The sequence below is a fragment of the Rhipicephalus microplus genome, chromosome 3, assembly GCF_043290135.1.
Source record: "Rhipicephalus microplus isolate Deutch F79 chromosome 3, USDA_Rmic, whole genome shotgun sequence".
Taxonomy (NCBI): Eukaryota; Metazoa; Arthropoda; class Arachnida; order Ixodida; family Ixodidae; genus Rhipicephalus; species Rhipicephalus microplus.
In genome coordinates this window covers 157,244,384-157,264,015 of record NC_134702.1, presented here as the reverse complement: position 1 = coordinate 157,264,015, position 19,632 = coordinate 157,244,384, and the positions used below count along the sequence as shown (strand labels likewise).

At 44.7% G+C, this 19,632-nt stretch overlaps 1 protein-coding gene across 1 annotated transcript in view; it reads left to right on the top strand.

Annotated features, from left to right (window-relative positions):
• The window catches only part of LOC119178761 (ras-related protein Rab-34), a 65,231-nt gene that overhangs the window by 29,358 nt on the left and 16,241 nt on the right, over positions 1–19,632 (top strand). Inside the window, exons 4-6 of the mRNA XM_075890375.1 lie at positions 8,064–8,165; positions 18,486–18,550; positions 19,078–19,214. Of these exons, the coding sequence (XP_075746490.1) occupies positions 8,064–8,165; positions 18,486–18,550; positions 19,078–19,214 (304 nt within the window). The remainder of the gene's footprint in view (positions 1–8,063; positions 8,166–18,485; positions 18,551–19,077; positions 19,215–19,632) is intronic.

Sequence of the window (19,632 nt, the reverse complement as noted above, 5' to 3'; positions counted from 1 at the left end):
CATCTGTGCATCCCTTCCTCCTCTACACACCGCGCGCGCTTCACTCCTCCACCATCTGTGCACCCTTCCTCCTCTACACACCGCGTTTGACATATACAATTCTCCTGATTCTCCAGTGGACGCGCATGTGGCGTCGCGCTTCGAGAACATTCAACAGCTGACAGTGCATGCGCCGTCGTGCTGTATATATACTCAAGGTCGGCGCTCGCTCGCTCAGTTGCCGCTCGTCGGTTGGTTTGTACGGCGCGTCGACGTCCAAGGTCGCGGTGAAATGAATTCCAACGAATCCACAAACACAATGATCGACGTCCCTTCGACCAGCGCCGCCCTTTCGCATACGTGTGTACGTGTTCACTCATTTAACACCCCCTCCTACAACCACGTTAACCAATTTAGCCATCGACCCAAGTAAGTCGCAATTTAACACCCCATTTCACAACCACGTTAACCAATTTAGCCATCGACCCAAGTAAGTCGCACTTTAACACCCCGTTAACCAATTATATGGCCCGCATCCTCCTCAGTGTTCCCCCGAGGGAAGCTGCGGGCAATTTTTTTTTCAAATTTCTTGTTTGTTCATTTATTTCTGCACCTCTTGAAACACCTACAATGTCACTTCCATCTCTTGTTTTTTATGGATCAAATCTCTTCCCGCTTATCAACGCTTTTGTTGCCTGCACACTTATTAAACATCCCAGAACGCGTTCCCGCGCACCATTCAATACACATTCATTCATGCAGGTCGATGCTAGATGCCCGTATATGGCAGGTGCCTGCGAGGGTCATATTTGTTCATTCGACATTCGGAAAACCAATGAGGATGGTGGCCGAATTTTCACCATTTATTATAGATCAGTCGGCGCATATTTTGTGAATATTTAGTTGCGTATACCTCATAATTGTAGCGTGAAAAAGATGCACAAAAAGGTACCGTGGGTAATTCACGCTATTTCTAAATGCTCTTTGTGCGCCATGTGATGAAAAACTTGTATACAGGAGGAGTGCTTGAGTTAACGCTACGACCAGGGGACTTGTACAAACACACACACACACACACACACACACACACACACACACACACACCCTGCTTACGATTTTTTTATCAGAAGCTTCAATATATTCCTGTCATCTGCCTCCTGCCCTATTTGCGATGTAATTAGTCCTGTGATATGTAATTTGTCCTGTGCCAGAAAGGAAAGACCGCGAGATAGCGTTCCTTCCTCATTGACTCGACAGAACTAGAAGGCGTGAAAACCATTATCTTTTTTTTATTCAATGTATTGATCGACCATGCGTTGACATCCTCACACCAATGTTAACGCTTAGATAATATTATGACAAGCTAACGGAAACGTGTGATTGATGAAAGCGTAAGCTCTCCAATGGGTCATTGCGTCGGCCTCGCATGGGCGGCACACTCGTCTCTACTGATGATGATGACGATGATCAATTAGATTTACTTTGGTCTGGAGAACTGCACGCCAGACTGAAAGTATATGCGCCGATGCTTGCAGTCCCCCGTAGTATATGTTCACGTAAGTACTTTGTATTAGGTTATTTTCTTTATTTGATGATGTTTTTTGTCATGACGATTATGATACCTTTATGGCGTCACCCATTTGTCATATAAATTTGAGAGATATTCGTGCCTTTTGTTGGCGTTGGCTACCCATTACAAAGTTTATAAAGTGAATTATAATACCTGAGGTTTTACGCCCCGAACCCGCGGTATGATTATGAGAGACAGCGTTGCGAGGAGCTTCGGAAATTTCGACCACTTGGTGTTCTTGAACATACACTGACATTACCACACGGACATCAACCATATCGCCTCCGACGAAATGCGACCGCCGCCGCTGGAATCGAACCCGCGACCTTCGGGTGAGCGACAAAGCATCGCATAGCCACTAATCTACCGGGGCGCATCCTTTTATTACAAGTTTGAAATCGTCCCGGGAATAGACTCGAATAAAAAAAGGTATAACCACACTTCATGTCGTCAGCAGATAGTCTTTCAAAGTGAAGACACAAAGAGGCCTGATCTAAATCTTCCGTCATATTTTAATCTGCGAGCTGAACTGCGCCCTTATCAGTCAGAGAAACAGGTTAGTATTTGACGCATGCAACATTTTTGCCGTCTTTGATGCAACTTCGACATTGTTTAAGCCTATCAATTCAACAGAAGCCGAATAAGTTAGCACTTCTAAGCATATTTCTGTTTTAGCTCATTAGGCGCCGCATGAGAAAAGAATATAAACGTACGGAATCAGCAGCATTGCTTGAAAGTTTGATTATACGGAATCAGCAGCATTGCTTGAAAGTTTGATTAGTGGTCGTGGCCCACAAAATGGCGACGTATGTTGCTCAGCGATTTCCGGCATGTCAGCGCGGGGCTGATCGCATTTCACTTTCGATGCCGCGGCTTAGCGAAGGCACGTGAGTCGCATTGCGACGGAACAGAACGCTTCGTTGTCCAGATTGTCCTATTGCGCCATTGCGTAGCCTTGCCGTTTTGTGCACACTATAGGGTAAGATACAAAGTACTATGTTTCATCTCTATCCCGTCGCCACGCACAACGCCTCGTTTTGTTTAACGTGTATACGAACGGCCGAAGGCTGCATGTACACCATCGTATGACCATGCTGCGAAATATTTCCACACCCCCTTTTCTCGAATACTCTAGTGCACTTACAACGAATGATCTTTGTTCATAGAAACGTTTTTGAGCCCTTAAAACATAGTGGGAATAGATAAAACTACTTTTGTAGTCGAATGATTTCATAAGGACTTACGTGTTTGGAAGTGCCGTTGTAATTGTACGGAGAGTGTTTTTCTTGAGATCAGGTTGCGAATGAGTTCAAAAAGCACAGTCACCTTCGCGTTATCAACACCCCGATAAGATTGAGTGTCATTGACAATTTACTATATCACAGAGAGCCACCCCGATGCCAATAAACTGTGTGCACGTGTTTGCCTGATTAAGAAAGCCTGCAGAGAATTGAAGTTGCAGTGATTTTGGAACACATTCTTCTGGTCTTTCGCCAAGACCACAAGAGAAGTCGCATATGTTGCACTTTCTTCAGAGCTGAAATGGAAGCCACCACCATGGGCTTTAAGCTTAGCAGTAGCGGAGTGTATCGATTTTTTTTTACACGAAACTGTTTTGCCGTATGGTCCACCAAGACTTCACTGACATTATCTGCGCCATGGAAGCTATGTCTGTAAAATGTACTCGAACAAACAACCGAAAAAATTCAAGAAACGTACAGTGTTTTGGGTATTTCAATGATCTGGGAAGCAAACCCACGACCTTTTTGTCTGCCTCGACAGGCCCCCCACCCAGAGTCCTAGTGTATGTGCCCGACGCACATACACAATGCCTTACAAGCGCTCTCACACATCTCCCTCTCCCAGAATCGGTGGTAAGGTGGTGTGTCCGTTTAGAAACGGTGAAGTAATACATCTACATCTACGTCCACGCATTGTCCTTTAGCAAGAACAAGGCATTTAACTCTGTCAGCCACGTAATATTTTTAAGTACGTTAGAACTCGAGATGTGCGGCAGACTTCTGCGATTATTATGAAAGCTTTCATCAGATCACCGAATATTCATTCATATGAGCGAACTTTTTTCATAGACAACGACGTGGTTGACCTAGCAAAATATTCGTTATCTGGTATAACATTATTTATTCAGGTTATGTTTTAAGTTGAACGTGGGGGGCCAAGATATCACCGAGTTTGAATGACCCTGGCAGAGGGCAGAAATATCTCTAGTAGAGGGCTTTAGTAGCTCCTTGTTTGGCCTTTGCAGTGCTTGCATGAAAGCAAAAAGATTACCGATGAGCTGCTGCTGCCGTTTTGCGTACTGCTGCCGGTGGCAGGGGTATCCTAGAAGGCACAATTCAAATAGTTCCCTTTGCGGGGTAAAAAGCCCGAGGGCGTCTGCAATAGTGATTCTTGGAACTTCACATGCTTCAGGCTCAGCTTCGATGATGTCTGGTAGTCGAGTTTCTCAAGCCATATTCTGGTTTTTTGGAGCAACGATTTACTGCGGTTCCGTAGTCAGGATACTTTCAGTAAAATGAATCTTGTCTGAATCTGCTTTGCCTATCAACAAATACGGCTTGCTTTTGAACTTCGGAATGTCGTCAGAATATACCGCATTGAATCGGTTTCTATCCTGTCAATGTAACAATCCTATACTCCCACTTACACGAAACTGTTTCAATTTTCTTGCTCTCGTTTCGCAGTTGCAGCATTTAATCGCCTTCTTTGGCTCTTATAACACTCATGACCCATATATCAAACTTACTGATCATATTTTTAAGCTTGTGTCATTGCCAATTTCCTATAACACAGGGAGCAACCCCGGTGTCAATTAACTGTGTGCACGTGCTTGCATAATTAGGAGAGCCTACATAGGATTGGAGGTGGCAGTGATTTTGGGACAGATTCTTCTGTTCTTTCACTAAGACCATAAGAGGAGTCGCATATGTTGTGCTTCCTCCAGAGCTGAAATGGAAGCCGCCACCGTGGGCTTCAATCTTAGCAGTAGCGGAGTATATCGAATTTTTTACACGAAGTCGTTTTACGGTATGGTGATTGAGAGACTGCAACTGGTGATCGTATGTCAACTGCACTATCACCAGTTGCGGTCTCTCAATGTGTAAAAATGCGAACATTTGACATCAACGTCACCCTATGTAAATGATTATCTAGGTGCTCACGAGACCAGAACCGTAACAGGGGCTCTTGGATATCTCTAAAGCTGAGCATGCACTCAGCTTTAGAGATACGCTGAGGGCATATCTCTAAATGTCAAGCATAACGTCAAGCGTAACGTCAAACACATATAAAGTTTCACTTATACATATATAAAAACGGAAGTGAGCCGCTTGCGAAATGCGTTAATAAATGAGGAGGTGAGAAAATCGCCCAAAAATGCCATTCTCCAAGATATCGCGAAGCCTTTTGGCATTTGAAAAGTCATCTGAAAAGCATTGTTTATAAAAAAATTGGCCCTGTATCTGCATGCTTCACTGCAAATGTCGTCGAAAGACGATAGAATTGCGTCTGGAGAAAGTGAACAGAGCGTTTTTTTGATGTTCTGCGCGAGAAATTAGGTGAATTGTATTTTGGAGGCGCTGCGTTTGAGAGTCTTGATCTGTGCAGCGAAGACGAACGAGTGCATCGAGGCACGTTAGACACGAGGGCCATCTGGCAGTTATCGTCGAAAACGAAGGAAGGCGTGCGTGCCTGTATTGGAGGCGATAAGGAGTAGAACGCAAAGCGATGGGCAGGTGCCTCCATCGTGTCATCGTAGCAAAGCGTTGGAAACACTTGCCTTTTAAATGTGAAGCATTTCTTAGCGAACTTCGGCGACTTTAAGCGTATCTATCTATCTATCTATCTATCTATCTATCTATCTATCTATCTTTCTATCTATCTATTTATCTATCTATCTATCTGTCTATCTATCTATCAGCCTACGACATTTAGCTCTCCTGGTTGTTTCGATAATGGTATCAATACCAAACTTGGTATGGCATAACATGACTGTATGAAGAACTTATTTGACTCGTCATAACATGAAATTGTATATGCCAAACTGAAATTCCAATTAAAAAACATGAAATACATATGCAAAATTTTGTGTCACGTAACGCCAATGGATGACGAAGGTACGTGACTGGTGCAAACATGATAAGCATGGGATGCGTGTCATGTGACAACACGACTACACGCCACAGTATAGGCGCCAATACATTTCGACGTGATGCTATGCGTGTGCTCGCCGGCGTTCATTTCGTCGCGTCACACCGGCGTTCCCACGCCAGGCGCCGGTCCTGCCATATGCTCGCAGGCGCGCGCCACGCTGTGTTGCTTTGACGCATGCGCGTTTCAGCGTGTCCAGCGTCCCCCGTCATGAAAACAGGGAGACGCAGTGTTGTCTGGGTAAGGCATCGGCAAGAAATGCAGCATGTCACATTTCGCGCCGGTGGTCGTCGGGCCGCGCCGACGGACGCTGGTCGCGCCTAGCGTCAGACTATAGAGTGCACGTGTTTTGCTAAATTAGCGTCGCTGTGTCCAGCGTGCGAGCGCGTCAACGCTCTATTGGAATATATTGGGCCCTTCATGACGCGCTCGCGGCCATTTTGCTGGCTCCACATATGCAAAATTTGGTGTTACGTGACGTCAATGGACGACGGAATATATGACTGGTGCAAACATGATAATCCTGACACGTGTGTCATGTAAGAACATGACAATATACCATGCTCATAGCGTGCTCGCGGCCGTATCACCAGCTCCACAGATACTAAATTTGGTATCACATGACGGGAATAGATGACGAAGGTAAACGACACATCTAAAAATGATAATCATGACATGCAAGTTAAGTACGGCATAATTTACCTCCACTTCGTAACGTTATTGTGCTGATTTTAAAGCGACATCTCAATATTTCTCATTCGTGCTTCGCATATCATCGGTTCCCAGTTTACGTCGGATCTGGCAATTTTTTTGAGCATCGCGTTGCATTGACGGCGCTAGGTGATAAACTCTATGGTCCTTAAAATTACTTAATAATGCCTTTTATTGTAAGAGACACTCATACAGAACATTGACGTGTTGTTATGGTGCCTCAAATATGCGCAATAATTGCTTTTCAATTCATAATCGCACAAAAATGAATGGTGAACCTTGAGCAATAGGTGGGTGCTGCGGATGGGGTTGTCCATTTGGGGTAAAGTTCAGGGCTGTTTGGGATATGTTACGGCGGACAAACAGATAAATTAACCGACAGCCAGACCAAAAGTTTTGCGTTTAAGTACTCCAAAAAAGAGTATCGTCTTTAAAAAAAATTTCCTGCATATCCAAGGAGTGGATGATGATGAGTTGGCGAAGCTTTGGAGGCTCATCGGTAACGCAGTGAATCTTCAGTGAATCTTGCCCAGTACATGAGCAAAGATGTTCCTCCATTCGTCTGTATCTCTGTCTGTCTCCCACGCATCGATGTGGAGCGAGAGCCGCAGCGTAATCACCATCTCGTGAACACTGCGAGTACTGGGCACTGCCACCATAAAATCCCTCTGTTGTCCCGGAGCTGGTACATTTTGGGCGTTTTAGGTGCTTAATTCAAAAATTACCTGGTGGAAGTCGTTGTGGTCCCATTTTTGTGTTTTTCATAATATAACATTCTCGCGGTCATCTATCGCTACGCGGAGGAAAATCGCAAAAGCCGTAGGGGCTGGCGAATGAGAATGCCAATGAGAAGACCTCGAGAGAGAGAGAGTGGCCAGTCACGGTTATAATAAGCGGATTTGGGCTTTTCCTTCGCAGAGTCACTTTTAGAATTTTCTAGTCGCGTGTCGCATTTTTTTAGACTCATTTGGATGTTCCCAGTCAATATAGTCATTTTTTGTCACCGCGTTCACTATCTATATTTGTTCATTACTTTGAGTAGTTGCGTGTATAGAGTGTACAGGGTTTTTCATCAAACATCAAGGAGGGTGAAGGTTTATTGCAGCAACACCCCCTCTTCTCCTATTCAACTCTCCTATTAAGACAATGTATGGGGCATATTTTGCGCCACACCAACACCCCCCGCCTCGTGCGCACGCCTTAGTTTGAGTGTCAAAGTCAAACATACGTTTGGGGTATCAACCAGTAACACTAATCCTGCGCTGGCAAACATGCCTTCAAGGAGATGGAGATTGCCCATGAAAAAAAATATTTAAAACTAGCGGTGTGCTCTCATTCGTTATGCATATTTTGACTGTACGTAACATTGAAATGTTACTTCTTTAGCTCTACTAAATGCTGGAGTGAAATTTTTTAAAATATATGTGACGTTATTTTCAAGAAGGGGAAAATTTGTTGCATTTTCGCTTCTTTTGGGCTTGTTTTGTGAGGTGTATTTGCTTGTTTTCTCGGTAGATTGTGGCAACACTGCCGCAAGAACGAGGCACTCTCACGCTATCGCCTTCTATTCTCAGAAGCGAATGTCGAAAAGGTTGTGCTTCTTTTCTCACGATGAATGCACTTACATCCGCAGGTTCTGCCACGAGGTCTATGACGCTAATTACAAGGCGACCATCGGCGTCGACTTCGAAGTGGAGAAGTTCAGCATCCTCCAGGTGCCATTCAGCCTGCAAATGTGAGTGGAATGGTCGATATTTGACAGCATTGTCTGTTGACCTGCCAAATGCGAAAACCGTTTGCGTAGTGTTGCGTGGATATAACGACAGGCCGAGCGTGTGAATAAGCAGTACGGCCAGCGGTCCAGATGAGAGTTGTAATTGTTTGATACTCAAGCAGGCACGTTCATAAGTTTTTGAAGGGCACTTTTTAGTGGCGCAATCGTCGAATGAAACTCTTGATTGTCTTCAAGTACTTCATCAGAGCGTTCGCTTCAGGTTTTTCGAACATTCCGAAAGTGCGTATCAAAAAACAAAAAACAAAAACATGATACAAGAATCGTAGTATTGGTTCAGGTTATGGGTTATAGGGGAGGTGTGCACTGTTGGAGGCTATAGTTTTATGTTAGAAGTTAGACTCCAGAAATATTACTCTAAACAATTCAAGGAGTTACTCAAAAAAACACATGTTTTGTCTGTGTGTGTGTGTGTGTGTGTGTGTGTGTGTGTGTGTGTGTGTGTGTGTGTGTGTGTGTGTGTGTGTGTGTGTGTGTGTGTGTGTGTGTGTGTGTGTGTGTGTGTGTGTGTGTGTGTGTGTGTGTGTGTGTGTGTGTGAGCAGCTCAGAGAAGCCGAGGTCGTTGCTGCATCTAGAAAAGTTTATACCAAGCACGCGCTTTATCCTACTTGAGATTGGTTTCGTAAGCGCGCGAATTATAATGTTCAATCCAAGGCATTCACGAGCGCGCACGAACGCCAACGTGCCAGTGCTATTGTATACCAGTCACCAATATCATGAAATTGGGTCCCCTTTTGGCAGTTTTCAAAAACTGCTTTCTAGAATTCAGACATGCAGACATCACTGTAAACTACTTTATTCTGTAAACTACTATGTGCTTTGTTTAGGTTGTCTCTGTAGGCCTTGGCTGGGTAGTGCACGCTCAAGCTCGCTTCTAGAATGTTGCTTGGTTTTATGTATGGGATGTCAGTTCTTTTGTTTTTTTTTTGTTTTACAGTGATGCTCAGTGCAGAAGGTTGATTGTGAGCCACAGGCGGTATAAGGAACCCAGCTCTAGAGGCAGAAACTTGCGCTGAAACCAATCATTCACCCCTTGGGGTGTGCGAATATTAGAAAATTTTCAATAACGAATAGAAATGCGTTCTATTTTATTCGTTAATTGAATAGCGCAGCAAATATTTTAAATACCGGATATATTCCAAATGGTTTTCGAAGAGTGAACCCTGACGGGAAAACCCCCAAACTATGAAGCTTTGGAAGAATTAAATGTCATTTTTCTTCTTTTCACCCCTAAAAACCAATGTTCGCACAGACCAATCCTTTACGAGGCTGACGTAGTTGAATGAATGAAGGCGGATTTTTTTTCTTCTGAACCTCCACCCTTATTCTGAGTTCAACATGATGCCACTCAGGGGCGTAGGCAAAGATATTTTCCGTGGGTGCAGCCCCTTGATCTGAAGCGGAAGCCGGGAGGCGGGTTTGGTCAAGGGTCGGGTTGTGTTCAGTATACTATGGTGAAACGAAAATTGGGGGGGGGGGGCGATGACGGGTCTGGTGTGCCACCCCTTGGCTATGCTACTGCTGCAGCTACATCGCATTAACCAGATTTTGTCTTCGTCTTGTAATAACACGAGTTGGGGAATACGGCTGCTTTCATATTCATGAATAACGTGAAAAAAAATGTTGCGTTTTCATAAGGTGCTCCTGCAGATAGCGTTTAAACATTGATTTTTACATGCTTTCGGGGTCGAAGTTGATGTAGTGATAACAGGTTCATCGGCGTCGTTGTAGCTTTCGCTGCATAGATAATTTTCGGTTTAGAATTGCTTAGTTTTTTTTTTCAAGCTTGTTTAGTACTGTCGGTGGCTGTCATATACAAACTTTTCTCAGTTGCCATAATCAACGTGTTTTGAGTCGTTTGATAGTAACCGTAATGATTTTTTGTAAAACCTGGCGAGTAAATCCTTTTTCAAATGAATTGTTGTTTAGTACAACGACTGCTTCCAAATGGTTGTCTGAGTATTCGAAAACCATTTGAATAGTATTCAGTTTATATTCAGCTAGGTTCCAAAATTCACTGTTCACGTCCCACACCCATAGTTCCTACCTCTCACGGATTTACGAGCACGTGGTAGTTGGCGTAAACCATCCATCACTTTGGTGTCTTCGCGCAGCCGCCGTTGCCTTCCCGTTCTCTACTGTTTTCACGTTGCGTGCACTCGGGGTCTTCGGCTCGCCGCGGACGCTTTACAGCCATTTGTTGTACTAACTGCTGCCGTGTTCATTTTTGGACTGCCAGTGCTTAGCAGTGACAATCATTCAATAATTGAGGCACACGTTGGTTTATGGTGCTGAGAGGTTTCTGATAGGCCACGCAAATTGTGCCTAGCCTAAACAGCTTCACTGTTAAAAAGAAACTTGAAAGTCACCTTTGACACTGACCTAGTGTTCAGAAATGGCAAGAGCAGGCTGGCTTTTGTCCGCCTTGGCGTATTACTTGCGTTAACGTAGAGGTCACGTAGACAGAAGCGCGATATTTGACATATGATCCGCCAGGGCCACTACAATAATCACAGTTTCTGACAAATTGTCTGCTGTTTTATTGAATTGGTTAAATTTTAATTTCATAATTCACCCTCACAGTCAGCCCATGCCCTGAGTATAATCACATGGCGTTATCATATGCACTGAGTATATTTCATACCTTAAACCGGAATAATCACTTTCGTACCACTTTCACTTCGTGCAAGACTTTCTGGCCATACTAGGGAAACCGACAGTAGGTTCTCGACCGTAATATGCGAGTAGAAGAACCAAGACGGTCACTCAGTGCTTGTTCCAATAAAAACAAGCAGTGAGATCACCGTGTTCATTCAATCTACGCCACTGTATTAACTACTGACCCTGGGATATAGTGACTGGCTTGTCGTCTCCGCTTTTCGCCATGACCATGTAGCGATGCATGCGGCGGCGGCACCGCGAGCAATCTGTGTTCTTTGAGCAGACACCCCTACCACGTACGGGCGAGCTGTTCGCTTACCTTGTCATTTCGAAGGTCGGCGGTGTTTTTTTTTTATTGCAAATGGTGACATTGTGTACGAATGAGTGATGTTTATGCCTTCGGCTGGGGCACCAAGCTTCTCACATTTTAGTCGGCTTCCAGCCTGGAATAGCGGTAATTTAACCCATTCATTTTCGCATCGTCTTATCCTGAAGTTATTCACTCTCATTTCGCAGTGATTTTGTCATAATTGTCTGCGTTAAATTAAAACGATCAAAAGCTAGTTGCTGCATCCATTTTTGTGACGCACTTTATCATTTTGTCGTAGTTTTAATCAAGCTTTAAAAGTGAGCATTTGACTTCTAAACAGGAAGCTATTCAATCTGAGGACATTATTCTGGTTTCGCTGAATGATTCGAAGTAGCCTCTGACATTCCGGAATACATCTGGTATAAACAGAAACAGATTGGTTTCCGAGAAACAAGCGAGCAGTAAGGACTTTCTGAAAGCCTAACAGTGCGTTTAACTTGTTCCGCTTCTTGTTTTCCCAGTTTTTGTGACGCAGCCTACACTTATGAACTTCTATTGCAATCTGCGAACGCCCCGTTTCTAGAATGCATTCGCGCATAAGGGACTCCAACAGTGTTGCAGGAGGGCGCAACGAAAACCCCGAGTGCGATTTATTGTCCACAAAGCGCGAATAGGGTACCGACCAAGCTAGTTTTACAACACGTCTCGCGTACAAACAGCTTTGTTAATGCACGCGTTTCAAAGGTGTGCTTAGACGCACCACATGTGTGCCACGTGCGCCTCGCGTGTCTCGCACAACAATGACGGTCGATAGTGACGCGCGTAGAGGAAACGGCAATGAGGAGGGTTCGCGCAACCTTTGAAAAAGCCACAGCTTTGCCGCAAAGACGAAACAATAAACGCGTTAGCAACAAAATTGGAGGTCACGAACAGAAGAGAAAGCAGATTAAAACGTTCCCCGTGTTTCTCACACAGAAATGACGTACGAAACGTACTCGCAAGTACAGGTGCCCGCGAATAAGCGTCTCAATTGTTACTTCGCTGTGTCTGAAAAGCACGCGCTTTTCGCAAACGGAGACTGCAATGGCTGCAGTGATCTTTGTGCGACCAGTAACTGCAACAGAATTGCTCCAGGTAATGCCCAAGGCCAGCTAAGACGTACAATGCTCCCCTCCTCCCCACCGCGAGGGAGCTTCACTCCCCTTCTCTAAGCGTGGCGAAGTACGCATCAGAGATTAGTGTGGGCGCCGCCACACAATGTGGTGGCGCGTGCTCATTGCGGCATCTTGCTGGTATAATGCTGAAAACACAATATTTCCCCAAGAAATGCCCGTGAGCAGCGGTAAGTAGTAGATATAAATAGCTTGCCGTTTGAATTCTGAAGGACGTGCTCCTCGGTGGCTCATCAATAACGAAAAAAAAAGCTCCTCGGTGGCTTTGTGACTAGCGCCTCGTACTCACGATGGAGAGGACTCAAGTTCGATTCCACGAGCCGAAGCCTTTTTCTGTATTTTTTTTCTTACACACACACACACACACATATATATATATATATATACAGTGAGTGATGGCGACGAAGACGCTGGTGGCAAAATCCAGTAGAGAGTGTTTTTATAATTGCTATTACAATATAAATAAACGAATTTAACGCTCTGGTGTATATTAGCGCCCCCCCCGCCCCCCCTGCGTAAGCATCAGCGGCAAGTACAAGGCCTTGCATGTGGGAGGCAAGGAGGCGGCGGAGTAGCCACTGTATATTCTACGTGCCAGAGCGCAAGTGGGGTAGTTCTGGAGGTGATACGAGCTCGTGACGAGATGCCACTGTTTCATTTGATTGATTGATATGTGGGGTTTAACGTCCCAAAACCGCCATATGATTATGAGAGACGCCGTAGTGGAAGGTTCTGGAAATTTCGACCACCTGGGATTCTTTAACGTGCGCCCAAATCTGAGCACATGGGCCTACAACATTTCCGCCTCCATCGGAAATGCAGCCGCTGCAGCCGGGATTTGATCCCGCGACCTGTGAGTCAGCAGCCGAGTACCTTAGCCACTAGATCACCACGGTGGGGCAGACGCCACCGTTTTGTGTCGCGTCTGGTGCCCGCCCTGCATGTGGTACGCAAACAGCCGGACTCGGAACTCCGCGTTTGCCGGAAGCCGGACATTCCTATCCGCGTCGCCTCTCGTCTCGCGCTGCTGCTCTCACTCTCTGCATGCATGACGCACGCCAACTGCGAATAGAGTGTGGGAGAAAAACTGCACTCATCTGATTATATAAACGAATAAGGTTGAAGGGCAGTTTGAATTCTGCTTTCTCTGTCTTTCTCTCGCGCGCAAAAGGAAAAAAAAAGAAGCTGCTAAAGAAAAGCGGGGGAGGGGGCGATGGCGTCTCAGCTGAGCAAGTATGAGTCATTTCTTTAGACGCTGTCTCTGGTTAATGGGGTCACCTACTGTGGCGCGGTCATGCGGCAGCGTTATTGTCATGTAGGCAAGCTGTGGAATCACGCACGCAGGAAGGCTTCATGTAATTATGCTAATCAGTTAGTGTGTAATGGAAGTCTGAATGTGAATGAATTGGATGTCGTTAAGACGGGCGTTCACCTTTCAGACATAGACGCCAACGCATTCAACTGAGATGATATCGCGTCACATCCTTCATGTACCGCTTACGATTGGTGGCCTTTGTGTGCCCTCACTTTCGCTATAATGACTATTGTACAAAGCTGTGACCGGATAGTGAAGTTAATGTGTAAGACTTTAAAGTAGATGCTTTGTAAAGAAAGCTGTCGTTGACAAATTTACAGTGCATTACCTACTACCTGCATTTGTATACTATATTATCTGCATGTGTATACTATAATGAGACATCGTGCACCAAATTACTCGAAGATTTTGATCCCTCTATAGTGGACTCAACCTACGGATGTTGTTTTACGGTGATAGGTGTTATAATATTATAAGATCGGCTGATTTTGGTGGCTCAGGTGTGCGCAGTCACTATCATGCACAGTGAGAAAAGTTTCAAACATCGTATGGGATTTGAGCCCACGCCCTCTGCGTTGCAGTCGAGTATTCTCTCACAAAGCCCCACTGGTGCTCCAAGCTCCTTCCCAGAGGAACCTATACAGACGTCAACTTAACAGATGTTATATAGCGTAGTTAGGCATTACCGTGACATCCAAGCATCATGGGTTGTGAATCGAATAACGAGTGGGTGATTGCAAGATTTCGCCCCACTACAAAGCTATCAGCTATAGGTCTACATTGTCGTCAGGGTCACCTTGAACAAAGAGCATACAATTCTTTACAGACACATAGTCTATCATCTCCGCAGAATGTTTAAATAATGACTTAGTGCCTGCTAACCTCTATACTTCACGAAATTATAATGATTTATGATGGAGCCGGCACGTTACAACTGTACTTGCAGTGGTCACCCCAAGAGGATCACCACAGGCTCCAGAAATGTTGCACCTCCAGCTTTTGCTGGGACTGTGCTGCGTGTTCCACGCGGACCTTGCGTTTTACTGCACAACTGTTATGGTCGAGGTTTGTCGAGTGTCATAGATTGAAAAAGTATCATTATAATAAGGAGGCCCGCACTCAATGACCATCCAAGCATTACGTATGAATGGTTAACAAGAAAAGGTTAAACGCGCCCACAAGGTCGGCTGTGACCCAAGCTTGTCTGACTTCATACAAACTGCACTTGATTTTTATGGTGCCATAAAGGGTCCAACTCTTTATCGTCTTGATTACACCTAATGACTTGATGGCTTATTTGACTTTATGAACATTGTATGGCGATGCCATGAGTATGAATGCCAGCGAAATACTTATAAACGTTTCCCAGTTCACAGAGATCTTTTCCCATGGCCATGTCTTTCAAGTTGCCCGTCAACGTTCCCGCACCGTTACTTTTGCTGCCTCATTTTTTCTTCGTGCAGCAAAAGACTGAAATGACCTCCCCTCACCATATTGCAACAATCACCTGTCCATCAACATTTAAGAATAGCGTCACAAGCCATTTTTCAAGCTTTTCATCGCAGGAAATCTCACCCGGCTACTTCATACTTTTTTTCTGGTTGTGAAATATCCCTGGTGAATTCCTACAAATATTTAGGTATAAACATTACGCCAGATCTTACTTGGTCCTCCCACATAACAAACATTTCTAACGAAGCAAACAAAGTCCTTGGTTACCTAAGAAGAAATTTACGACTTGCTCCCCCTTCTGTTAAACTTTTAGCATATCAAACACTAGTCCGTCCGAAGCTTGAATACGCTTGCGCCGTCTGGGATCCCCACCAACCTAATCTATCCAAAACATTAGAATCTGTCCAAAATAGACCATCTAGGTTTATATATTCCGATTACTCGCGCCACACAAGCGTTACTAACTTAAAGATTAAAGCCCATCTTCCCAGCCTTGAACTGCGACGCAAAGTCGCTAGATTAGCTCTTTTTCATAAATTTTTTCACTCACTGTCCGACGCATCTGTTATCATGCCCGCGCATCGCATATCTTCCCGCACTAACCACAACAACTCAGTTTACCCTGCGCATGCCCGTACAACTGCTCACCTTCGGTCATTCTTCGTTCAGACAGCGAAGGATTGGAATGACCTTCCGTCCCACGTCGTGCGCCACTCCAGCCCCATTCTTTTCAAAGCGCACATGGAAAAAACCCTGTATTGCCCACCCCTCATGTAACACCCCTCCCTGGGGTTTTTGAGGTATAATAAATAAAATAAATAAATAAATAAATTCATGGCTTTTTGTACGTTTTTTTTGTAACCCCACCCCTTATGTATTGTCCCTCTGGGGACCTTTAAGGTAATAAAATGAAATGAAATGAAATAGGGTCGCTCATGTCTTGACAGCCTAACCTAACTATACTTTAATAAGCGCTTCTGTTGTCGAGACATACCGATTTCATTCCTGACGTGCGCGCGCAGCACCACTTAACCGTGTATTCATTGGTTTTTGAGGCATGCACGTCAAAAGATTGAATCTTATAGTGGTGGGTGGCCTATCAAAACGGGAAGGTGGTGAGGCAGCTTGGTGGGTGGTGGAACGGTCTCGTGGGCGACATTTCCGCAGCCACCCAACACGGTGAGACCTTTGATGGGTTGGCATTGCGGCATTTCAGCACACCAGAAATTGATCGTAATGCTCAAGCCCAAAGTTGGCCACTCTCGCATAGTCGCAGATGAAGCAGGACCGGTGTTACTGAGTGAGTAGGCTTTGATCTTTCCTCACTGCAAAAAACGGTCTTTCCTGAAAGGATCTTGGCAGCTGCGGCCATCATGTGACTCCAGTTATTCTGTGAACCTGAATTTTTGTCGATTGAAGACGCCTATGGTCAGCATACTCTTTTTTTAAGTTCTGTGTTACGTTCAATCATGTCATGTGCCTAAGTATATTATACCAGCCCTATGTCGCCTCACATAAATATTTTTGTTTTCGCAATTACGTTTAAATGAACGCAGCGCTTGATGCCTGCCTGCTGTTGTTCTTGTCTTTCATGCTTACTGCCGAAATCTTGAAACATAATGGAGTAGAAAAGAGCCAAAAATGCATCGTTTTAAGGAAGCACATTTTGGTATGCATGTCTTAAAGAAAATTAACATGTTTAGAAGGTTATAAATATTTGAGAGAGGATTGTCGTGAATGACCTGTTGCGAAACGCATAAAGCCATCGACGTTCTTTAAGGTTTTCTTGAAGGAATCGACTATGCTCAGACGTAAAATGCCGATTATACGACAACTCAGGGTTTTTAATTTGATTGATTGATTTGATTGATTTGTGGGGTTTAACGTCCCAAAACCACGATATGATTATGAGAGACGCCGTAGTGGAGGGCTCCGGAAATTTTGACCACCTGGGGTTCTTTGAATCAAGTAAGTGTTTTTCCTAAATAGCTTATAGCAAACCTAATAGTCGTCATTGCCTTCGTTCAAGCGTTGCGCCGTTTCTGATGAGAAAGGCTTTAAAAATGTTGTTCTTTTATTCTTAAATAAACTCATTTGTTTGTAAGGACGCACACAAAAGTGAGGTTGATTAACGAAGAAAGCAAGTTCCAGAAACGTTTTCTGCTTCACGGGGGAGAAATCGCGAGATGATTTCGGGGAACCATTCAGCTCATAGGACAAGCTTTGGAACCAAGAAGCTGGTGTGGTCATCGCTACATGTTTACGCCAGCTGAAAAATGCTAGGAGCGCTATTGCTGACACACGCCGTTTTTGACAGTGAAAGCTGTCATGAGATCACAACTCGGGTCATGCGCAGTTGTCCACCGCCGCCGCCGCAGTCTGTGTTCGTAACCACATCACGCGAAATGGAAAAAAAAAGCTAGCACTAATGACACAGTGGTGCTTAAATCCGAGTGCGCTGGGTGCCAGCCCAGTATTCTACCACTGAGCTACACCAGTGCTTGTGACTTGTCAAATTTGCCTTAGCCAGGCCCGTTGTCAGGAATGCACTCGCGTGATTATGACTTACGAAGCGTTTTAAAGCAGTGAAGGAAAAACCAGTCGTCGCACAATGCGAATAACGTAACGAGTGGGCCGTCCAATGCTCCAACAAATCACAAAAGCTTGTTATTCTTCCCCTATTAACTGTAGCACAAACCCACTTCAGCCATAATTCCTCGTCGTCGTCAGCCACTGCATGAACAATTGGCACAAAATTGCTTGCAAGTGTTTTGCGTCAACCACGCTTCTCAGAAGAATGACGAAAATAGCTCAGCGAATGCTGGCCTAATACCCAAATAACTTTGTTAAAAATGACCTAGTGGGTATCAAGCAAGTGTGCTTGCAGTAGTTACCCAATGAGTGTTTGAAAAGGCTCTGAAAGGCCGCTCTTCTAGCTTTCGCCGTGACTGTGCTGCAGCTGCAACGCCAGGCTTGCGCGGTAGGTGCAGCGCAGTCACAGCGAAAGCTGAGAGAGCGCCTTTCAGAGCCTTTTTAAAACACTCGTTGGGTAACTACTGCAAACAAACTTGCTTGGTACTTACTAGTTCATTAATAATAATCCTGCCTGCATAAGCAGGCATGAGCTGACATGGGTATATAGGCTTCCAGGTGTCTACTAGCGGCTTTCTCTCACCACAGTTTCTCATTCCCCATTTAATTGCTTATTGCTGGTAGAATCGGTCACATTGCCATGCTGCCAGTTACCTACATTTAAGCTCCGTAATGTACAAACCAAAAAGTAGAACTTATATCCGTCACTTCTCTCACCTTCTATGTATCTCTGATTTTCATCGCTGTTTTATTGCATGAAGCTGGGACACGGCTGGCCAGGAGAGGTTTAGGAGCATCACTTCAGCATACTACCGAGGCGCTCAGGGTGAGTTTTCAATTACTAGAGGCGCAGAATTGTTGAGTATATTTTAGTAACAACATTTGGGGTCTTGTAGGCACAGAGTCTCTTCTTTGTGGAACAAATGCGAAGCAACATTCCGCTTCCTTGTCACTTTTACAACTTAGTTTACAAGTATTTCGCTGTTTTTAATAATACATTCATTGTTCAAACAAACTTCAATTGCACTAATATTTCGACGTTCTCATACACGCTTAACTGTTATATGCGTTTAACTAATATATGTGTAGTTTGAAATTTTTACATTTCTTTGATGAGACCAAATTAGATTTCACTGCTCTTTCACCATACCAAACAGCGCGAAATATCACAAGGAAGACTTAGTGACAGAGCACACTCAGTTTATATGTCCAAGCTATCACGTTGTGATACTGGTCTTTCTTTCCTCCTTTCTTTTTAGGAGATCTGTTTGGGCAGGCTTAGAACACGCAGTGTGCACAATACGATTTCGACATCTCTTAATAATGCCTGTGCATCTGTTATGCTTGTTGCAGTCGTGATCCTGGTATTTGACTTGTCTCTGGCAGCCAGTTTGTACAACACACCGCAGTGGCTTCAAGAGACCCTGGAAAGCACCGGACAGGGACACGAGCCGCTAAGATTTCTCGTGGGCACCAAGAAGGACCTTGTGGTATGTTTAACAACTCGGAGTATTGGTGGGGGGGATACGCGGTGCTTGCCCTGAAAATTGGAGGCCACCTCTGATGGAATAACCTCAATTACCACCCGCAGCAGAGGTAAACCCAGTGCCCTTAAGTACAATGACCAAGATAAGTGACGTGAAGTGATTTGCGATGTCATTTATAGGAAGGTGCAAATAAGAAAAAAATATAGGAAGGTGCAACTAAGAATATAGGAAGGTGCAAATATAGGAAGGTGCAAATAAGAAAAAAAAATTCTCTCATCTCCCGATGAAGAGAACCATGTATAGATGCCAAGCAGTGGGCGCTAACGCTTACACTGGCGTCGACGTTGACACTGGCGCTCTATGCGGCATTGCATAGGAGAGAAACCAGGGGAGGCGCAAAACACGCAGTGATGTACTGGTG